Here is a 23,409-nt window from a genome sequence, read left to right as displayed (position 1 = left end):
CTAACTTTTGCAGGCTGTAAGCCGCTCTGCTGACGTAAGGGCCCGGTCCGTCCTTGGTTCCTCCCGTGCCCGGTGTCTTCTGGTTACCCGAGCTATGCTGTGCTCAAGGCTGCAAGCTTTCTGCAAGAGATCTGCTGAGCACAATAAGTTTTCCTCTGCCCTGGTTTATTCTCTTTAACCCTTTCAGTGCCCTGACTGGGAACTCAACTGTGACCTCCTGGTTCTTAGGTCGAGGCTCAACCACTGAGCCACACGGGCAGGGCACGTGTCGATTTCTTAAGATTGTGAGGCGGTTAATAAGAGCTAATGCGTAATAAAATATTTTGTAAACCAAGGCACAACTACATCAATTTGGGCCGAAACTACAGTCCGGCGTTCTTGGCCGGGTCTGCCCGGCAGCGGTGCGCAGGCGCGGGGAAGAGCCCTCCGAGGAGCGGGAGCCGCTCAGCCGAGTGTGCGCGCTGACCGCACACGTCACCGCCGAGGGCGGCCCTGTTGCCTTGGCGACGGTTTCGCGGCTCAGGGCCGCAACCAGCAGCTCCTCATCGCGAGACCCGCCGAGCGAGAAGCCCCGGCCATGGCTTCGTCGGGGGCTGTGTCCATCTCCGCGGGTGTGTCCGTCTCTGGGACAGAGGGGATGCTTGAAGCTGACAAGATCTCTGGGAAGTCCGAGAACACCTATATTCTGCGGCCTGTTTTCCAGCAAAGGCGGGTACAGGACGGGTTGCGGCGGGGCGACCTGCGGGACTGCTGGGCCGGGCAGGCAGAGCTCGCCTGGAAGCCTGGGTGTCGCGAAGGATCCCGGGGAGAGGGAGGCGGGGGAGCAGCGGGCTGGGGCGGGGAGGGGCGGGGCGGGGCTGAAGAGGGAGCAGCCGGCTGGGGCTGGGGCGGGGAGGGGCGGGGCTGACGAGGGAGGGGCGGGGCTGAAGAGGGCGGGGCTGAAGAGGGAGCAGCCGGCTGAGGCTGGGGCGGGGCGGGGCTGACGAGGGAGGGGCGGGGCTGACGAGGGCGGGGCTGGTCGCGGGAGGGCGGGGCTGTTCTTCTTGGCTTCAGCTGCAGAGGGCAGCAGAGGACCCGACCTGCAGTTGTAGTGTTAGAGCTCTGCAGCGCTTAAGGTTAGCGCAGTGGGGGTGGTTGGCTCTAGATTAGAATCTAGGAGACCCAGGGCGGGAACACAGGAAAAGGAGATGGATGGGAAAGAGAGGAGCAGAAAACAAGTGGCTTGGCGTAACCGGTTTGGCTCAGTGGATAGAGCTTCGGCCTGCGGACTGAAAGGTCCCAGGTTCGATTTCGGTCAAGGGCATGTACCTTGGTTGCGGGCACATCCCCAGTAGGGGGGGGTTGTGCAGGAGGCAGCTGATCGGTGTTTCTTTCTCAAAGATGTTTCTAACTCTCTATCCCTCTCCCTTCCTCTCTGTAAAAAATCAATAAAATATATTTTTAAAAAGAGGCATTACTTAAAAGAAAAAAAGAAAACAAGCGGCTTGGGTCGAATGTCATTCAGCCGAATTTTGAAGTTTACTGTGTGGATACGTGTGCCAGAGTAGCTTACTTCTCTTCAGGGCAGGGGACCTGAATGTATGTGGAGGCCCAAGCATACAGTCTAGTGCTGAGGACAGTCTGCTATCTGCTACACCTGTAGGATACATCACTAACTTTATTTTCACAAGGTTCCCAAGCTCTTTCTCTCTTGCTTAAAATCAGATTGCTGAATCAAATGCTTGGCAAATATTGGAAGCCAGGAGTTTTGATTATAATGTGATAAACACTGGTGGGTAGAATGGATACAAAAAAGAGATATGTTCAGTTATTTTTGTAAAGTTTTCTAAAAGCATAGAATGACATTCACCAGTGTTTCTGCTGTAACACAGTGCAGAACATGATTCACAAAAAATATGTCTATTATATAAGAATAATCCTATGAAATTATTTCTGCCTTGTTTGAAGAAAACTTTTAACATTTACTGAGAATGGAAAAGGCTTAAGAGAAAAGCCAGATATAATATGTTTGTTAATAGGGAGACCACATTTTGAACAGATCAAATCCTGTAAATTTGTCAATGATTCCAAAGTTCATCTGTGAGAATAAGCAGGCAGAAGACCAAAGAAAATACTGTTTAAATGTAATAAGGGGCCACTAGTACTACCAAATATTAAACCACATTATAAACTCAAAACTTAAAACATTCTGGTAACTTGGCACATGATAGACAAATCAGCTATAGACTATCTAGCCCAGAAAAGGAACTTAGTGTTATAATATACTGGAGGCCCGGTGCTGTGCACTGGTGGGGTCCCTCAGCCTGGCCTGCAGGGATCAGGTGGAAACCGGCTCTTTGACGTCCCCCGAGGGGTCCCGTATTGCATGTCCCAGATTGCGAGAGGGCGCAGGCCAGGCCGAGGGACCCCACTGGTGCACCATCAGGGCGGGGGAGGAACCGCGGGAGGGCTCCAGGGTGCTCCAGGGCGTAACCCGCCCATCTCTCCCAGTTCCAATTGGCCAGACCCCAGCAGCAAGCTAACCTACTGGTTGGAGCATCTGCCCCCTGGTGGTCAGTGCGCATCATAGCGACTGGTCGAACAGTTGAATGGATGGTTGGACACTTAGCATATTAGGCTGTTATTATATAGGATGATAAATACAACTAAAATGCTAGTGGCATTGTTAGGGTGGTGGAATTAGGGAAGATTTTTTTTTTCTCTGTCTTCCTTTCTTCAATCCATTTCTTCAAAAAAATTATTGTCTACTGAGTGCTGGGTGCTGCTCTGAGAAATAAGGACATAACAGTGAACAAAACAAATAAAAATCCCTACCCTCATGGAACTTATAGTCTATCTAGGTAAAAGGACAACAAACAAGATAAATTAACCATATAGTGTATCAGATAGTAATAAGTACCAGGAAGGGAGATATAAAGTGATATAGTAAGAGGGTGGTTTGAAGTTTTACAGAGGGTGACTAGGAAAAGTGATTTTTAAAAATATATATATTTTTATTGATTTCAGAGAGGAAGGGAGAGGAAGAGAGAGATAGAAACATCAATGATGAGAGAGAATCCTTGATCAGCTGCCTCCTACACGCCCCACACTGGGGATCAAGCTCACAACCCAGGCATGTCCCCTGACCAGGAATGAACCTTGACCTCCTGGTTCATAGGTTAGTGCTCAACCACTGAGCCATGCCAGTGGGGCGGAAAAGTGACTTTTGAATAAAGACTTGAAAGAAGTGAGGGAGTTAGCTATGCATAAAAGGAGGAATTGAAGTTCAGGCAGAAGTTAACAATAAGTACAGTAGCTCTGAAGTTTGCATGCCTGGTGTGGTTAAAGAACATAGTGAAGGCCAGTGGGGCCTGAGTGGAGAGAGGTAGGAGGAAAGTGGTAGGAAACAAGGTCGCAGCGTTTTGTAGGGTAGATCATATGGGACCTTGCACATCACAGTTAGGATATCGCTTTGACTCTGATGCAGGAACTATGTGGGCTGTTTGGCATAGAGGAGTGTCATGGTTTGGCACATAGTTTAACAGGGTCAGTACAGTTGCTGTGTTGAGAACAGGATTTGGGGACAAAGGCAGACAGAGAGACTTGTTAGGCGGTCACTGTAGTCCAGGCAAGAAGTAATGGTAGCTTGGAGCAAGGTGGTGGCAGTTGGTTGGTGAGGATGAATTTTAGATGATTTTGAAGGTAGAACTGATAAGATTTGCTTATTAATGGGATATGGGCTGTGAGAGAGAAAGGTAACAAGACTGACACCAAATTTTGTGGCTTCAGCAACTGGAAGACTGGAGGTGACTGCAGGAGGACCTAGTTTGGGGAAAGGAGACAATCAGAAGCTCAGTGTTGGATGTGTACATTTGAGTTGCCTACTAGACATCCAGGTGGAATATGTGTTGGAATATGTGGTCTGGAGTTCAGGGGAGAGAGACAACTTATTTTCTTTGCTTGTTTGTTTTTTAATTTCTTTTATAATAAACTATGAAAAAGGACGAAATGGTTCTAATGACAAAGAGCTAGAGGAAGTTGAGCTGGGAAGGTAAGCTGGGGTTTTGGAGTTACCAATTAGATGTTTAAACCGTCTCGTTCAGGTTCAGACCCTCTGTGGTTAAAGACTGCATCCATGCTGTGCTCAAGGAGGAGCTGGCAACTGCTGAGTACTCTCCAGAAGAAACACCTCCGCTCACAAAGCGTCTATCAGAAACGATTAAAGATAAATTAAAAAGTAAGAATGGTGATCATTAGAAATGACTTGTTCCCTTCAAACGATCAATTTTACCCATCTGTCTCCTTCCCATCTTTAAACAAGGGACATAAGCTGTGGATTCTATTAAAGACACATTTTTCTTTAATGTCTAGTCTCCTCAATTATATGGTAACTTTTTATATGTAGTTTTTTTGCAGATGATGGGAAAGAATAAAGATGTGAAATAAGACATAGTATGGAATCACTATCCAGGAAATCCAAATACGCAGAAAACCCAGGAAGTACGGGGGTCCTTTCCCCTATACTAGTAATTCTTGGTTGTTTTTCCCACCAAGATATCAATTCCTCAGCCTGCCATTCATTACCCTACTCAACCCTCTACTGCTGCCAAACTCTACATGTGCAGAGCAAATCTTGTGCTTTACCTACCCGGTTTTTTTTATCTGTTTCTCTGTTATTAATAATGTCATACCATCTGGCCCTGGCAAGTGTCGGTCAGTGATTGAGAGTTGACCTATGAACTAAGAGGTCATAGTTTGATTCTGAGTCAAGGCACATTCCCAGGTTTTGGGCCCGATCCCCAGTGTGGGGCGTGCAGGAGGCAGCTGATCAATAATTCTCTCTCATCATTGATGTTTCTTTCTCTCTCTCTCCCTTTCCCTTCTTCTCTGAAACCAGTAAAAATGTATTTTTAAAAAATTAAAAAATTTTTTTATATTATCTGAAAAGCCCTCTCTTTCTAGCTATCCTTTTTTAAAAATATCACTTTTTGGAAAGAAGAAATATCTTTGTAATAATAATACATTTTCATTATAATTAACCTGGATAATACAGTAGTCTGCCCTTATTTGCGGGGATATGTTCTAAACTCCCCGTGGATGCTTGAAACCAATGATAGTACCGAACCCTATATATACTATGTTTTTTCCTGTACATACATACTTGTGATAAAGTTTAACTTATAAATTAGGCACTATAAGATTAACAACAATAACATAACAAAATAGAATGGTTATATTAGTTAAAAAGGGAAAACGTTGTTCTGTATATTTTGTTACCTTTTATAGAATAATAAAAGGACATGAAAACCATGAAAAAAAAATAGAATGGTTATAACAATATATTGTAATGAAAGTTATGTGAATGTGGTGTCTTTCTCTCAAAACATCTTACTGTGCGGCACTCACCTTTTCATTTAAAGGAAGCACTTTACGGCTTCCCTTTGGCATATCCAAATTGCCAGCATCACTACTCTTGTGCTTTGGGGCCATTATTTAAGTAAAATAAGTTACTTGGACACAAGCACTACAATACCTATACAGTGGATCTGATAACTGAGACGGCTACTGAGTGACTAAAGGGTGGGTATTGAATACAGTTTGTGGACAAAGGAATGATTCAAGGCCTGGGTGGGACAGAATGGGCCAGTGTGCGATTTCATCATGCTATACAGAAGGGTCCACAATTTCAAACTTATGAATTGTGTATTTCTGGAATTTTCCATTTGATATTTTCTACTGTGATTGACAGGGAAATTGAAACTGCGGGAAGCAAAACTGCAGATAAGCGAGGACTACTGTATAAACAAATTTTTTCAAAAGTATATAAATTTGAATTTCTTAAAGGTAAATACTATTTAATATTTTGGTGTCTTAATTTTTTAGAAATGGAAAAATATAGAAAAGTATAAAAAATATTCTATGTATTTTCATCACCCACATTAATTGTTAGTATATTAGCATTTTCTTTAAATTTTAATGAAAATTCACTGTTAAAATTATTGTTAAAAATACATGCTCATTTGCCCGGTCTGGTGGCTCAATTGGTTGGAGAGAAAGAAACATCAATGTGAGAGAGAAACACTGATGGGTTGCCTCCTGTACACTCCCCGACCTAGAATTGAACCTGCAACTTTTTTGGTACATGGGACCATGCTCCAACCAACTCAGCCACCTGACCAGGGCCTATGTGCAGTGTTTTTTTTTTTTTTTTTTTTTTTTTTTTTGTGAATGTGACCTTATTTATTTATTTATTTATTTTTATTTTTTTTTATTTTCCTCTTAAAGTATTACAAAGGGTATTACATAAGTATCCTTTTCCCCCCCCCCCCGCCCTTGACAAACCACTACCCTCCCTTACCCCCCAGTGTCTTATGTCCATTAGTTATGCTTATATGCATGCATACAAGTCCTTCGGTTGATCTCTTACTCCCCTCCCTCCTGCCCCCCAACTCTCTCTGGCCTTCCCACTGCAGTTTGACAATCAGTTTGAGGCAGCTCTGCCTCTGTATCTATTATTGTTCAAAAGTTTGTAATGGTCTTTATTATCCATGAATGAGTGAGATCATGTGGTATTTTTCCTTCATTGACTGGCTTGTTTCACTTAGCATAATGCTCTCCAGTTCCATCCATGATGTTGCAAATGGTAGGAGTTCCTTCTTTTTAACAGCAGCATAGTATTCCATCGTGTAGATGTACCACAGTTTTCTAATCCATTCATCTACTGATGGGCACTTAGGCTGTTTCCAGATCTTAGCTATGGTGAATTGTGCTGCTATGAACATCTGGGTGCATATATCCTTTCTGATAGGTGTTTCTGGTTTCTTGGGATATATTCCTAGTAGTGGGATCACAGGGTCAAATGGGAGTTCCATTATGTGCAGTGTTTTTTAAAAAATAGCTTGGGCTCTATCTTCTTCCGAGATTTTGTTAAGTATCCTTAATTAGGGTTCATGTCCCACATGGAAGGGTACCTGTTGTGTCCAGGTTGTTTGCTTAATTCTAGATAATAAAAAGCTAACATGCAAATCTGAACAGCAGAACGACCAGTCATTATGATGCATACTGACCACCAGGGGGCAGATGCTCAACACAGGAGCTTCCCCTGGTGGTCCGTGTGCTCCCACAGTGGGAGCACCACTCAGCCAGAAGCTGGGCTCACAGCAGCAGTGATGGCGGGAGCCTCTCCAGCCTCTGCGGCAGTGCTAAGGATGTCCGACTGATGGCTTAGGCCCACTCCCCGCCTAAGCCGTCAGTCAGACATCCCCCGAGGGCTCCTGGATTGCGAGAGGGTGCAGGCCAGGCTGAGGGGACACACCCCCCCCTCGAGTGAATGAATTTCGTGCACTGCGCCTCTAGTTTACTATATAATCCTGAAGCTTTTACTTTCATTAAAGAGAGTTAGCTCTGTTTCAACTTTGCCCATATCACATTTTTGTTGTTGTTACTGTTTCCACTATTCCCTGGTCAGAAACCAGGGAAGATAAACATATCCATTCAGTTTTCTTCTCTCCAGATTTGTTATTAGTGAGAATTTTCAGGATTTTGCTTGTATAAAGTTACATACTAAGCTTACAGTTAGGATTTGTCCTCAGGTATCTCTGACTCCCAAACTTATCGTCATACTCAGTAAGTGCTTGTAGACTGAATGCTTATGTTCTTTTCCAGGTAAATTTGCCTTCATTAAGTAATTTTACCGTATATTTGCTTACAGATAACATTCTTGTTTTTTTCTTTCTTTTTAGCAATGGGATTTGACCGATATAAAATGGTGGTGCAAGTAGTTATTGGAGAACAAAGAGGTGAAGGAGTATTGTAAGTAATTGGTTTTTCCTTATTTTTTAAAAATATTTTTATTTATTTCAGAGAGGAAGAGAGAGATAGAAACATCAGTGATGAGAGGGAATCATTGATTGGTTGCCTCCTGCACGTTGGGCTGAGCCTGCAGCCCTGGCATGTGCCCTTGACTGGAATTGAACCTGGGACTCTTATGTCCGCAGGCCGACGCTCTATCCACTGAGCCAAACCAGCTAGGGCATTGTTTTTCCTTCTTGATTTCATTCTTATGTTTCTTATGAGGTATTCATCCTCTTCACAATTCAGTATGATTGTTTTGCAAGTGAGAGTAAAGGACAGTATAACAAAATGCAGCTGTGAACCCAAGAGATCCTGGTTCTGAACAGTGAGGTTGACAGTTTGGGTGAGCTTCATTGGGTAATTCACTTTTCATAGTATCTGTAGGCTGATAAGTGTTTTAGGGTTTATGTATATACCAGAGGCCCGGTGCACGAATTTGTGCATGGGTGGGGTCTGGCCAGCCCACCCCAATCGGGGCTGATCAGGGCCAGCTGGTTGGGGGGAAGGTCTGTGGGAGGTTGGCCCACCCCCATTGGGCCGGTTGGCGGCCTCAGTGCATGTCATAGTGACCGGTCATTTCAGTCGTTCTGGTGGTCCTGTCACTTAGCTTTTATATATATAAATGTTCCCAAAGAAAGTATGAGACTATATATATATATATATATATATATATATATATATATATATTTCCTTCCATAGTCCTTATTTCCCAATTTTTGGTCCTACCATTATCCAAAATAAATTTCTTTAAAATTGTCTGAGACCTTCTTATTAGCAAATCTGAAAGCTCTTTCTTAGCTCTTGTGTTTGCCTGGGCTTCTGTTTCTGAAAATTCGCTCTGGTTTTATTGGCCTTGATGTCACTTGTCTAACTTGTTTCTCTCCTGTTTTTCTAACTGATTATTCTCTTTTCTTCACTGGTTCCTCTTTATTCCCTCTATCCCCAGCTATGAGCTTTCTTCAAGGCTCAGTTCTTATTCTTCTGCTCTTCTATATGCTTTCTCAATGAGCTCATTCATTCTCATGACCTCAAACTGTCGTTTCTGTATGGGTGATTTCAAAATATGTATTTCTTGTCTTTTCCCATGCACAAGTGTTAATCTCTTGTTTCCATTTGTAAACAGTGCCTAGTATAGTATCCTATAAAATAAAAGGGTAATATGCAAATTGATCCTAATGACGGAACAACGGGGAATGACCGGTCGCTCTGATGCGCACTGACCACCAGGGGGCAAACGCTCAATGCAGGAGGGAGCTCTGCTCAGCCACAAGCCAGGCTGATGGCTACAAGTGCAGCAGTGGTGGCAAGAGCCCTCTCCCGAGGGCTCCTGGGCTGCCAGAGGGATGTCTGACTGCCAGCTTAGGCCCGATCCCTTGGGGAGCAGGCCTAAGCTGCAGGTGGACATCCCCCGAGGGGTCCTGGACTGCGAAAGGGCGCAGGCCGGATTGAGGGATCCTCCCCCCCCCCCCCCCACCCTGAGTGCAGGAATTTTTATGCACTGGGTCTCTAATTTTGTAAGAAAATGCTAAAATATTTGTTGAATGAATTTAAAAATACCTTGTAGATAATATCACTGAGAATTTTCACTATAGAATGTTAAATTTGAAAGGCACTACAGATATTTTCTAGTGTCTAGTTCCCCTATTTTATGATGACACTTATGAGATTCAGCATGATTTGCTCGAAATTATAGATATGGCTGCTGTCAGGGTCACTAATAGCATTCAGACGTCTGACTCCTAGCACAGTACTCTTCACCATGGTGTTCTCTACCATTTGTTCAAAAGGCTTCAGGAGATTTTCTGACCACAGAGAGGCTCAGAAATACTTTCCTATTCTGTCACCCCAGATTTAACATGTCAAGAGTTCCAAATTTCTTTCCCTTCCTCTCCTTAAATCAGCCTGTCACTTTAACTTCCTTGTGTCTCACAATATTACCAAGGTCCTACTGACTCAGGCTTCAAACTTTAGAGTCTACTTTTATCTCTCCCATTGCATGCACTGTAATCTGGATGCCAGGAATACTTAGCAGCAGCCCCTTATCAGCATTCCTGGACTCTGATCTCCCTCCTCCACAATTCATTTTGCATACCAGACCAATATCCCAGGAGTACACCTTACTTTCTCTCCACAGACTCTATATAGAGTTTATTTCAAATCTTGTCAGGTATAAATTCCTTTAAATTGACTTGGTTAATGTGATCAGGCTGAACTCTAAAGCATGGCATACAAGGCCTCCCTCTACCCGCCTGGTTCTAAAAATTTTTATTGTCTAAAATTTCAAACATATGCAAGTCTAGGGACTGAGGAAATCCCATGGATCTATACTTGGCTTGAAAGGTTATCAACACATACCTATGTTGTTTCATTTATATATGCACTGCCCCCTCTAGCTTATTTTGAAGCAAATCCCAGTCATCATTCCATTTCATCTGTAAATACAACAGTATATATCTCTAAAATATAAGGACCCTTTTAATATAATAAAAGATCATATCTAAATATTGTTAGTTCTTAATATTATGAAATATTCAATTAGCATTCAAATATCCCCAGTTGTTTCATATATACGTGTGTGTATGTATGTTTGTCTGTCTCTCTATATATTTTTTTCAGTTGGTTCAAATTAGAATCCAGGCAAAGTCCACACATTATATTTGGTTGATAATCTCTTAAATTTCTCTTAATATATAACTTCTCTCCCTCTTTTTGCTCTTGCTCTGTCTTTTTTACTACCATTTATTTGCTGAAGAAATTGTGTCGTTTGTCTTGTAGAGTGTCCTACCTATATTCTGGCATTTTTCTGATTGTGCTGCCTGGTATTGTTTACTTTGTCTTATATCTCCTCTTTTCTTGTAAATAAGTAGTTAGATGTAATCTTAATCAGTTGGACATTTGAGTTTTGGGGAAGAATATTACATAGGTATTTAGTATGCATCCTATTGCATCTCATCAGGAGGCAGAAAATGTCTGGTTGTCCGTTTTTTGTTAAGATTGATCATAGAGTTCAGATGTTGTCAGACAGATCCATCTATTGTAAAGTTCCCTATCAGCTTTACCACTAATAGTTTTAGCAGTTGTCCTAGATCCATTATTCATCAGAGGTTACAAAATAGTGCTCTTCTAATTCTACCATTGTTCTTTATTTATTTGCTGAAATTCTATTAAGAATGACTTTTCTTTCAACTGTTTCATTGCAATGAGGTTTAGCTTGTACAGGGAAGGGAGGATAATTTTAATAATATTCAGAATAATGAATTGGTTCCCTAGCATCTTCCAGAGGTTACCAATGAGTCCTCTTTTTTCTATCTATGAACCCATGGTTTTAAATGTATTTGATGTGTTTAAATCCATTGTGGTTATTGTCCTTATTGATGTCTAAATTGTCCCATCTTTTGCAATTAGTAGTTTCTTCAAGTTAACTCCTGATTCTTTTTTAAATAAAACAGAAGGCATATATCTCTTCTCAAAACATACTACACCAGGTAATAGATCAAGCATGGAGTGGTGCCTTATTGGCGTCAAGGACATAGGCTCTCCTGTCTTGTTGCTCTGCTGTATTCTCCTTTACATGGTTGAAGATGGCTCAGTACTACTTTACAATCCTTAAGGAAAAGAGATAGAAGGAAATGTACGTGCCCTTCCACTTGCAGCACTTTAAAGATATAATTACGCTGTCTTCCAGTTTCCATTGTTTCTGTTGAGAAGTCAGCTATAAGTCTTATTGTTCCTTTGGAGGTGATGTCTTTTTTCTTTCTAGCCACATTAGAATGTTTTCCTCACTGTTTGTTTTTTTTTTTACTCTGGTGTATATGATTTTCTTTTTTTTATATATTTTTTTATTGATTAAGATTATGATTTTCTTCTTATTCATTAGCATGGGGTTCTCAGAGCCCATGGAATCTGTGGGCCATTGAATCTTGTTTGTATAAGCTTGGGGAAATTCTTAGTGTGTGGACAGAGCTGACTCCATCTTGAAATGAATCCACCTGCTTAGTTTCTGAGTGAATAATTCCAGACCTTTGACCTCTCTTCCCCTTCTCCTGGGTGGACTCTGGAATGTGTCCAGAGGTTTCCATCTAGTCACAGAGCTTTCATTACTTCTTCCTCTGCAGCAAGAAGCTCCAGAAGTTACCTCTCTTATACTCCAGCACCAGGGTCTGCTGGTATCTGTCTCCTTTGTCCCCCCTGGCCACCCATGCAGTCCTTTTGGAGCATGTAGGTCTGTCTCTGAGTGGGGATGAAAGATGGTGGTCTTGGAGGGGAAAGATGGAGATTTGACTGTTTTGCAGCCAGTCAAGACAAGTGTTTCCTGTAAATTCTCTATTAAACCTCATTCTTCCGTCTCTGCCCTTTTGGGTCACTTTGCCTATACAGTCTTTTTATGGAACAGTTAGCCGTTATCTTTTAAAAAATAAACTTCTTATTTAGGATTGTTTTAGATTTGTAGAAAAGTTGGAGAAATAGTACAGATACTCCACATCTAGTTTCCTCTATCATTAACATCCTACATTAGTATAGTAGGATGTTAATGATACATTTGTCACAACCAATGAACCAATATTGATGCATTATTATTAACTAGAGTTCATACTTAATTCTTTAGTTTTTACCTACTGTCCTTTTTCTGTTCTAGAATCTTTTCTAGGATATCACATTTCATGTCTCTTTAGGCTCCTCTTGGCTATGACAGTTACTCAGACTCTCCTTGGTTTTGATGACCTTGACAGTTTTGAAAAGTCCTGGTTAGGTATAATGTAGAAATTCCCTCAATTGGGATTTGTCCGCTTGTGATTATCTAGGCTAATAGGTTCTTGGGAGGAAGATCACAGAGGTAAAGTGCCTTTTTCTTCGTAACATATCATATCAGGGTACATATTATCAACATGACGTAATACCATTAATGTTAACCTTGCTCTGTGCCTCAGGTAATGTTTGTCAGGTTTTCCCCTGTAAAATTACTCTTTCTTCCCCTTTCATACTATACAAAATCACCATGTGAGGCCCACACTTATGGAGCAGGGAGTTATGCTCTACCTCCTTCAGGGCAGAGTAGTAGCTACATAAATTGGAAAATTTCAGCACAGATTTGTCTCTTTTTCTTTTATTTCTTTATTCAGTCATTTACTTATTTCAGTATGTACTCATGGATTTTTAGACTGTGGATTATAATTCAGCATTACTTAATTTTGTTATTGAAAGTGTTCCAGCTTTGACCATTTGAGCTCTTTCAGTTGACTCCTATGTCCCTTTGTCATACTCTACTCTTGTGATTTTTTTTTGAGCACTTCCTTACTTACTTGCACTATAAGATACTCCATTATTCATTCCCTCCCCAGCCTAGAATCAGCTACTTCTCCAAGGAGCCCTGGTTCATCTTATTGGAGGATGGCATTAGAAACTAAGATCTGGGTGCCAGCCAGGTGTGGCAATTATCTTTTAAACGAGTGCTTCTGTTCTATTTGCTCTCTGCTCGCCCCCCCTTTTTAAAATTGTTTTTATTGATTTCAGAGAGAAGAAGGGAAATGGAGAGAAGGATAGAAACATCAATGATGAGAGAGAATCATTGATTGGCTGCCTCCGACATACCCCCTACTGGGGATCCAGCCTGCAACCTGGGCATGTGCCCTGACTGGGAATTGAACTGGTGACCTTCTGGTTCATGGGTTGACACTTAATCACTGATCAACACCAGCTGGGCTCTGCTCTCCTTTTCAGACTCCAATTACATGTATTTAGATTTTTTTTACTATATTCCATGTCTCCTGTGCTCTTGACTAAATTTTTGTTTTTTCTCTCTGTGCCTCAGTTTGGATATTTTTCTTTTTTTAAAGAATAATTTAAAAAAATATATATTTCAGAGAAGAAGGGAGAGGGAGAGAGATATAGAAACATCAATGATGAGAATCATTGATCAGCTGCCTCCTGCACGCCCCCCACTGGGGATTGAGCCCACAACCCCGGGCAGTGCCCTTGACCAGAATCAAAACTGGGACCCTTTGTTCCGAAGGCCAACACTCTATCCACTGAGTCAGACCAGCCAGGGCTGGATATTTTTCTATTGACCTGTCTTTCAGTTGACCAATCTTCTTTTCTGTTGTGTTTAATCTGCTGTTAAAGCCACCTACTGAATTCTTAATTTCAATTATTATATTTTTCAGGTCCAGAATTTCCATTTAAATATTTTATACATTCCAGTTTTTTGGTGAAATTCTTTATTTTTAATCTATGTTCTCTATCCTTCTTCTCTCCTCCCTTTTTACATTTTGGTCATAGCAGTTATGCTAGTCATTTTCTGCTAACTTTAATACCTGGATCAGGTGTGAGTCTGTTCCATTGATTTTTTTTCTTTCTTGGCATGCCTAGTTTGAATCCTGGACATTGTGTTAAAAAATAACAACTTGTAGACCCCCTAATATTGTTTTCTTTCAGAGAGGGTTTACATTTCCTTTGTGATTCAGGTAGGGTATGGGCTGCTCACCTTGATCCAATCAGTTACTGAGCTGAGTTGAGGTTTTGTTGCAGTTTTGATAAAGCTCTATCTCCTCCTCTTCCCCCTCCTCCCCTCCCCCTCCTCTTCCCTCCCTCTGGCCAGACCCCACAATTTCATTTTGTACTGGGTCCTGCAAACTGTGTAGCTGGCCTTGTCATTGACACTCATATGATAGTCAAGCAACCTCAATAGGACAAGGGTGTCACGGCTATTACATCTTCTGCTATTATTGCTATTCTGCTATTCTTACCACTATCTTCTCTGTGACTTGCACTGGAATAAGCCCTTAGCAATGTCATCCTATTTAGTCCTCACAACCATGATACAAGGTAGGGCTTCTCCCCTAACTTCTTTGGGTTTGTTTTCTCATCTGTGAAACTGGTACAATAATGCCCCCTTCACAAGGATATTGTGGGAATTAAGCATCCTTCTTTCTTGAGTGTAGCTCTCCAGGTCTCTCAACCAAGAGCCTGAAGCATTCATTTGAGCCCCACTCCAGCAAGTACTGACTTTTAGTCCTTGTTTTGTCAGCATAAAACTACTCTTCATTTTAGAGCCCTTTTCCTTGATGCATTAGTTTCCTATTGCTGCTGTAACGAATTACAAACCTGGTGTCTTAAAACAGCACATATATATTATTTTACAGTTCTGGAGATCACAAATCAAAATGGGTTTCACTGAGCTAAGATCAAAGGGTCGGCAGGGCTGTATTCCCTCTGGAGGCTCTGGCAGAGAATCCATTCCCTTGCCTATTCCAGCTTATTAGAGGCTGCCTGCATTCCTTAGCTCATCAACATTTCCTCCCTCTGCAAAACCAGCAGCATACCATCTTCAAATCTCTCTCTGGCTCTGACCCACCTGCCTCCCTCTTTCTCTTATAAGGACCCTGTGATTACATGGAGCCCACCTGGGTAATCCATGCTACTCTCCCCATCCAAGATCCTTAGCTTAATCGTATACATGTAAAACCCTTTTAGCCATGTACTAGAACATATCCCTAGGTTCTGGGAGTTAGGTCATAGACATATTTGGTGAGAGGATATTATTGTCCCCACCATTCTTAGTTTTTTAGGTCCTACTTACACAGTTTCAGAATTCAGCACATGTGAGGGGGAACCTACCATGTGATGTTAAAGCTCGGTTCTGCTCTCTCCTTTTTTACAGGGGATCTTGGCCCTTCAAGTCTCCAATTTTATCTCTCTAGCCCTGTAATTTTATCTCTCTAGTCCAGCTGAGTAATTGGTCTGTGCCTGGACAAAACCCATATGCTCAGCCTCTAACTGTGTGCCTAGAGTTAGCAAACGTCCCGGGGAGAACTCCAGTGCAGAATATCAGTTTACCGCTGCCTTAGCGGGTCACCTCTGTGGAATTTTGGCTCCCCTAGTCTTGTTTGCTACAGCAGCTCTGATTCATTTTATCCAGTTTTTCTAATTGATCTGGGAGGGAGTGCTGAGCTGCTACAAACTGTTACATTGTATTATTTCTAAATCCTTTTGACACAACTTTATGTATATATATATATATATATATATATATATATATATATATATATATATTCTTTTTTCTATGCTTCAGGGTTTTGGTATGACCCAAATATTTCAGATTTATCTTTTTGTTATTGTTGTCAATCCCTACCCGAGGATATTTTCTCCATTGGTTTTAAGAGAGAGTGGAAGGGAAGGGGAGAGACGGAGAGAAACACTGCTGTAAGAGAGATACATCAATTGATTGGTTGCCTTCCACACACACCATTATTGGGAAATGGTGTAGAGTCCACAATTTGGAGGCAAAGATTGTGTTTTATGCATCTCTGTATCATTTGCACCTAGCACTTTGTTCATACATGATACTCAACAAATATTTGTTAATTTTAAAAAATTGATTTTCAGAGAGAGAGGAAAGGAGAGAAACATCCATGTGAGAGATGTGAGAGCCACACATTGACTGGCCGCTTCCTGCATGCCCCCTATCGGGGATTGAGCACACAACCTGGGCATGTGCCCTGACTGGGAATTGAACTGGCAACCTTTCCATGCACGGGACAATGCCCAACCAACAGCCACACCAGCCAGGGCTAAATTTTTATATTTATGTCTTCACTTGTTTCTGCTTCATGAAGTCTTCTTTGGTTTTTCTCCTCTCTAAATTCTCTAAATTTCTGTAGCACCACTACAGATTTAATTCAAATACCGTGCAACTTGGACTTGGAGGCTTGAACTAGATAGACTTTACAGTCCCTTTTAAACATAATAACCTATAAGTTAGCACAATTATTCATTATCTTATTCTTTGATGTGTGTTAATTTTTTCACCTAATTAAATTGAGAATTGAGGCTAGAGCTAGATTTTTCTCTTTCAAAACATACGGTAGTCGCTATGTAAATACTTGTTGATTGGCCAATTACGTAGATTGACTTTACAGTGGGGCCTTGACTTACAAGTGTCCCGACTAAGGAGTTTTTTGAGATACCAGCTGTCTCTTGCCGATTTTTTGCATTGAGTTGATAGAGTAATTTGAGTTAACGAGCTCGGTCTTGGAACGAATTAAACTCGTAAGTCAAGGCCCCACTGTATTTCATATTGTTACTTTTGGAGCTTGGAATCAGAACTTTTTAAAGAATGTGAAAAATAGTAGGTTAGGGGGAGCTCTTCTGTGTAAAACTTAAAAAAACTTTCAAAAACAAACCAATATAATACAGTATATTTTTCACTACAGACTTGAAGCTAAATTGCCTTGGTTCAAAGTGAAGCTTTGTCACTTACTATTTGAATGATCTTGGACAAGATTATTTAATTTCTCTGATCCTCAGTTTTCATGTTTATTAAATAGGTATCTATATATATAAAAGCCTAAGTGACCGGAATGACCAGTTGCTATGAAGTACACTGACCACCAGGGGGCAGATGTTCAATGCAGGATCTGCCCACTGGTGGTCAGTGTGCTCCCACAGCCAACCTCCCCCAGCTGGCCAACCTCCCGCAGTCCCTCCCTCCTGGCTGGCCAACCTCCCATGGTCCCTCCCCTTGACCCCCGGGCTGGGACGGGGAACCGGGGGTGGGCGGTGGTGGATGCAGCCCTTTTCCCAGGGGGGGCCAAGGGCCGGCTCCCTCCTTGGGGCCGGTGACCAACCTCCCGTGCCCTGTCCCTCCCCGCAGCCGGCAGGCCCCAATCAGCCCGTGGTGGCGGTGCGGCAGTGGCAAGGGAAGGAGGAGGGGGGAGGCAGGGAACTGCAAGGTGGCAGAGTGCCAATGATGGCGATGTTCGAGTCCGTTTCTTCCACACCCAGCCCAGCGACTGTTGCCTCCTCTCCAGCCCAGCCCTGATCAGCCCTGATCACCAGCCAGGCCTAGGAACCCCACCCTTGCATGAATTTCGTGCGCTGGGCCTCTAGTAATAATAATAATACCTAACTCATAAGATTGAGTTAATACATGTAAAGCACTTAGACCAGAGGCTGGCACAAAGTAAGCAGTAAATTGATGTTATTGGTGAATCATTCATATACATTTAACAAAAATGTAAAATACTTATAATTTTTAAACTTAATTTTATATTGTGAACATCTTTTCATGTTCTTGACGTTACTTTATAAAAAAATATCTTTTTTTTAATATATTTTATTGATTTTTCACAGAGAGGAAGGGAGAGGGATAGAGAGTTGGAAACATCGATGAGAGAGAAATATTGATCAGCTGCCTCCTGCACACCCCCCACTGGGGATGTGCCCACAACCAAGGTACATGCCCCTAGCCGGAATCAAACCTGGGACCTTTCAGTCCGCAGGCAGACGCTCCATCCACTGAGCCAAACCGGTTAGGGCAAATATCTTTTTTTAAATCCTCACCTGAGGATATTTTTTTCCCATTTGCTTTTCAGAAAGAATGAAATACCGGCCAGGGCATCAAAACATATATTTAATGGCTGCATGCAATTTTGTCGCCAAGAAATACCCTAATTTCATTTACCAATCTAATACTACTGGGAACTTAAATTGTTTGCATTTTTTATTGGTTTTTATTTTGACTGACATTTTTTTCCATACCCCAAAGTTGGAGAGAATGGCCAAATTGAGAATTTAAAAGTAGCATAGGTAATACTGGATGTAGAATTAGTTAGAAGATTGAATTCTAGTTCATAGTTTGCCCCTTTCTTTTCTAGGTTGGAGTAAACACTCTGTTAGATCCTTTCCAGACTTACCTTCTCATGTTATTGTAAAGGAATTAAGTCTATTTTAGTCATAATTCTTAGGTGTTATTATTTTTAAAAATATATATGTTATTGATTTTTTACAGAGAGGAAGGGAGAGGGATAGAGAGTTAGAAACATCAATGAGAGAGAAACATTAATCAGCTGCCGCCTGCACAACCCCTACCGGGGATGTGCCTGCAACCAAGGTACATGCGCTTGACCGGAATCGAACCTGGGACCCTTCAGTCCGCAGGCCGATGCTCTATCCACTGAGCCAAACTGGTTAGGGCAGGTGTTATTTTCTTTAAAAGTCACATACACACAAATATCTTAGCTGAAGTAATCTATGTAACAGAGCTTCCCACACAGTTTATAAAACTTCAAGGTAGTGACCCCTTTAGTTATCAGGCAGCTAGTCTGAGTCTGAAGCTGCTAGACCCCTGGGCTGGTCACCTCAACTGCAAGCAACCTTATCTATGAGCCCAGGCCCTTTAGTTTACTGTATACTCTGCTGTACAAATATGCTTTCCTGTGTGCCAGCCTATAAAAAGGTTTGGAAGTACTGATCTAAAAGAACATATCAAGGAAAACTTTTGCTGCTGGCAGATATATGTTTCAGGTCCTTGTTATATTGTTGGTAATTCTCCAATCTTTGACTTTTTAGCATGGCTGCCCGCTGTTTCTGGGATGCTGACACTGACAACTACATTCATGATGTTTTTATGAATGTAAGTCTATTTGGGAACTTTTTCTTTCTTTCAAAGGACATGGGGGCATTCCAGAGGAAATTACTTAATATTTATTGAGATGTGAGCACATTTTCGTTTTAGACATTTGTCTCAGACTCCTGGATGAGATGTCTTTCCTGTTCTTTTTTTGTGTTACTAAACATAAAGCAGAAACCTAGTGTGCTGTTTATAGGCAAGGAGACCTATATATGTACAGATAACATAACTCTTCACAAGTTTGAATTTGGGAATAGCATATTGTTCAGTGCTAATAGCCAAATAGCACTTTGCTAAGCTGCAAAGAAGTTTGGATGTCAGGGATTCCATGAGGAAAGGTGGTTTTTCTTTCACTAATCAAAACAATTACTTTATCTTAAAGCTATTTCTCAAAACTAGGCAAAAATAAAGAGGAATTTTTCAAAAGAGTTTTCATTTAAACATTGGCAAATTATTGGCATGAGTGTTTTATAAATTTTAATTATATGTTTTATACTTGCTTCCTCTGTCCAAATGCTCCCAGGTTGTGAATTAGTAGAGTCAGAATTAAGTATAGTAGTGTAGAACAGAAGCTGGGTTGAGTGAATTAGGAGAGAGGTTCCATTTCCAGCTCTGTGACTTTCTAATTGAATGACTTTAGGTAAGTCATTGGACTTTTATCTGATTGTGTCAGTAACATTAGGAAACTATTCTAGACTTTCCCAAAGACTGGCTGTGGCGTGCCTAAGAATTATTTGAGGAACTTGTTTAACATACAGATGCTGGGGTCCCGCTCAAGTAGATTCTAATCACATAAGCTTGGGGTTGGATCAGTGAATCTGAATTTTTAAAAAGTTCCCCACATTGCCCTGGCCAGGTAGCTCAGCTGATTCGATCTCCAGTCGAGGCGCATTTAGGAGGCAATGGATCAATGTTTCTGTTACATTGATTGATGTGTGTCTCTCTCTCCCTTCCTCTCTTTCTCTCTCAAATCCATAAGCATGGCCTCAGATGAGGATTAAAAAAATCTCTAAAATCAATAAACATGTCCTTTGGTAAGGATTTTTTTAAAGAAGTTCCTCACATGGTTGTGCTTACTGCCAGATTTGGAAGCTGCTTGTGTAGTAGATCTTAAGGTACCTTTTAGCTCTAAAACTCTATGGTCCTACCAAAGTTTCATATTATGCTCAACTACCGTAGGGATCAAGGGCTGAACAATGGGAAGAATTATGTAAATCTTCAATTATCAGTTCTCTGGGGGAAGATTTCAAGTTAAGGTGATGGTTTTTCCTGCTTTTTGGAGTTAAACATTTATATTTCCCTGAGTCGCTATACAATGTAATTCATTCATCTAAAAGATAACTCTGAGCTTCTATATTATGTGCCAATCTCTGTACTGGAGGTGCTAGGAATAAAAGGCATGGTTATTGCCTATCGAGAGCTATAAACAGTGGTGGCCAGACAATATTCAAATTAACAAATATGTAGTATAAAACTTTAGTTATCAATATTCCCAGGATCAGATTTTAGAACACAGGGTTGGAGGGTGCGGTGTCTAAAAGTCATTTTTGAGAGCCGGTTTGGGTTGCTGAGTTTGTGTACTGTATGTATCTTTAGTCCAGTTGGTTGAGTGTTTAGGTGTCACTTTCAGAGCTTAAAGTACTTTATTGTTTGGGAAGCACCAGTAGAGGATGAGGAAGTGAGAGGCGAGAAAAGCATATGCTTTTGAGCTGACAGTTGCCCCACAGAGTGGACAGCCCGGCTCAGTCCTGCTGGAGAACTCTGGGTGACACTGTGGAACAGCGCCAGGCAAACTGGGAGCCACAGACCAGGGCCATGAGCCCCGTTACGAGATCAGTATAAAAATTGAGTGTAAGGGTTTAGAAACTCTTATAAGAATTTGACAAAGTAATTTTATGTCCATTAAATCTAATAATAAAACGTTTAGGCTGTATTTGTATATTTCTTTTTTCATTTTGTTTTCCTCGTTATCCATTTTTATTGTATTTTACAAAAGTATCAGTGTATGAGGGATTGAAAATTAGAACAAAAACAAAAACAGCTCCCTCACCTCAGCACTCAGCTCACAGTCATCCCACTCCGGGAGCCAGGGAGCTGGGCTAACCAAAGGGTTTTGCTTTTGGTTAACAATCAGGTACTTGAGCAGATTTTTTCTCATCACTGCCAAGCTGGAGGTGAGGTTGGTAGGTCAGGAGTTGCTGAGGCAGGTGGAGTTCCTATAAGAAATACCTAAAAAGTGTCTTAAAAAGTTTAACTGGGATCTGGAAAGCATTTTAGGATTCTGAGCCAAAAGATGGACAAATGACTTTTCTAAATTAAGAACAAACACCCAGAGGCCATTTACACTTATCCAGGATTTATGACACGGAGCTGTTATTTTTATTATGTGTGATACTATAATATAGTTCTTTGAGATGGGTAAAACATTTACTCCAAGAAATTAAAATAATTTCATATATTATTTCTTTGATAAATCAGAAAAAATTGGGAATACTTATTTTATGAATATGTATTACATAAAGCTCGTTCATTTTTATTTTATTTCTACATTCAGAAAACCTAACTCTTTACTTATCCTAACATCCTGGGTTTGTGTGTGTGTTTTCTGTTTTGTAGGACAGTTTGTTCTGTGTTGTAGCAGCATTTGGCTGTTTCTACTATTGAAAATTTGAAAGCTGGGAAAAGGTATGACTATGAAGAAATATGAACTTTTTTATATTGTTAAATATCTTGACAAAATAAAGATAACTTGGCAGTTTGGCAACTGAGTCTGTTGAGTTTTAGGACTTACAGTTAATGTTTTGATTTTGTTATGTGTTCTAACTACATTTGTAAAGTAGAGAAAATGTAGGGGAAAAAATCCATAATTAAATTGTTCTACATAACTATTAAAATTTGGTATATTTTCTACCAGTGTTTTTTTATTTGGTGTTTTTTTTTAAAAACTCATAGTTTTGTAACCGGATTTTTCACTTCTCATAATATCACGTGTAGTTTTTGTCATTTTATTTGCATTATGATTTTCATAAGCATAATTTAATAGTTGCATTTATTCCATTAGGTTATACCACTGGTTATTTTTGCCATGTCCTTACAAAGGACTGATTATTGCTACTTTTTTACTATTATAAATAACACTGAGGTGAATTTATGCATAACGTTTTTTCCCTACATTTTGAATATTTTTTTTAATCTCTCATTGTTTTTGTTCAGCTCTTTACACCCTACACCTTACACAGCTTATTAGCTTAGACATACATTTGTTTTCGCCAGGGTTTTTCCAGTGTCATAGACTTTCTGACAGGGTCTGAGAGTTTCCAAGCTGTGTATGAAATTAGCCCTCCCTTAAGACTCTCCAAAATTATGTTGGTTACTATTCCAACTTCCATTATCTTTGTAGTGATCTTCTCTGTAGAGTCCCGAGTGTCTTCTCCAGCTAGCTGTCCTTATTTGGACCACTGTAGTCTATGAGCTGACAAGGAGGAAATTCGGAGGTATTCTAAATTAAATTATAGCAGCCAGAGAGTGCGAGACAGAACAGTTAGCCTGTTAATAACTGTGGACCAGCTAACAAAAGACTGCTCATATTCATATGTCTGTTGGAACTTCAGAGTAATTTCCAGGTGATTACTTCTGCAATTATTCCAAATAATGAACCTTCCAACTCCAGGAGCCTCCACTTCTGTTTGTGCATGAACTTTCTGGACTGTTGCCCACCAGTCCAAAGGAGCAGACGCTTCTTCCTTGCGGGCTCTGCGCCAATCCCAGGGCTGGCGCTACCTCACCTTCTCCCACCCCCTCTGCCTATAGCTAATGCAAAGGCTTTCAGACAGCTTACATCTTTCTCCCACGCCTCCACCCCCCAGTTGGTGAATAAAAAACTGCAGCCTTGCCCATGTGGCTCAGTGGTTGAGCGTCGACCCATGAACCAGGAGGTCATAGTTCGATTCCCAGTCAGGGCACATGCCCGGGGTTTCGGGTTTGATCCCCAGTAGGGGGCGTGCAGGAAGCAGCTGATCAATGTTTCCCTTGCATCATTGATGTTTCTCTCTCTCTCCTCTCTGAAATAAAACGATTAAAAAACAAAAATGATTGCAAACTCCAGGATGACAGAAATGTATGCTGCTGGTGTTTTGGATTTCATCCCCCAAGACTGGCCTTCTTTTTGG

At 41.2% G+C, this 23,409-nt stretch overlaps 1 protein-coding gene across 1 annotated transcript; it reads left to right on the top strand.

Moving 5' to 3' along the window:
* The first annotated feature begins 515 nt into the window (after positions 1 to 515).
* DYNLT2B (dynein light chain Tctex-type 2B) lies at positions 516 to 22,004 on the top strand. Its single transcript, XM_070406470.1, has 5 exons — positions 516 to 708; positions 4,083 to 4,216; positions 7,722 to 7,791; positions 19,180 to 19,243; positions 21,857 to 22,004. Exons 1-5 carry the CDS (start codon positions 578 to 580, stop codon positions 21,902 to 21,904), a joined length of 447 nt encoding a protein of 148 aa, XP_070262571.1. The 5' UTR covers positions 516 to 577; the 3' UTR covers positions 21,905 to 22,004.
* The last annotated feature ends 1,405 nt before the right edge of the window (positions 22,005 to 23,409 follow it).

Source organism: Myotis yumanensis, unplaced genomic scaffold (assembly GCF_028538775.1).
Source record: "Myotis yumanensis isolate MYYU_CA2020_CCGP unplaced genomic scaffold, mMyoYum1.0.hap1 SCAF_2, whole genome shotgun sequence".
NCBI classification, from domain to species: Eukaryota; Metazoa; Chordata; class Mammalia; order Chiroptera; family Vespertilionidae; genus Myotis; species Myotis yumanensis.
The sequence above is the reverse complement of the archived record's forward strand: the minus strand, read 5'-3'. Positions and strand labels throughout refer to the sequence as shown.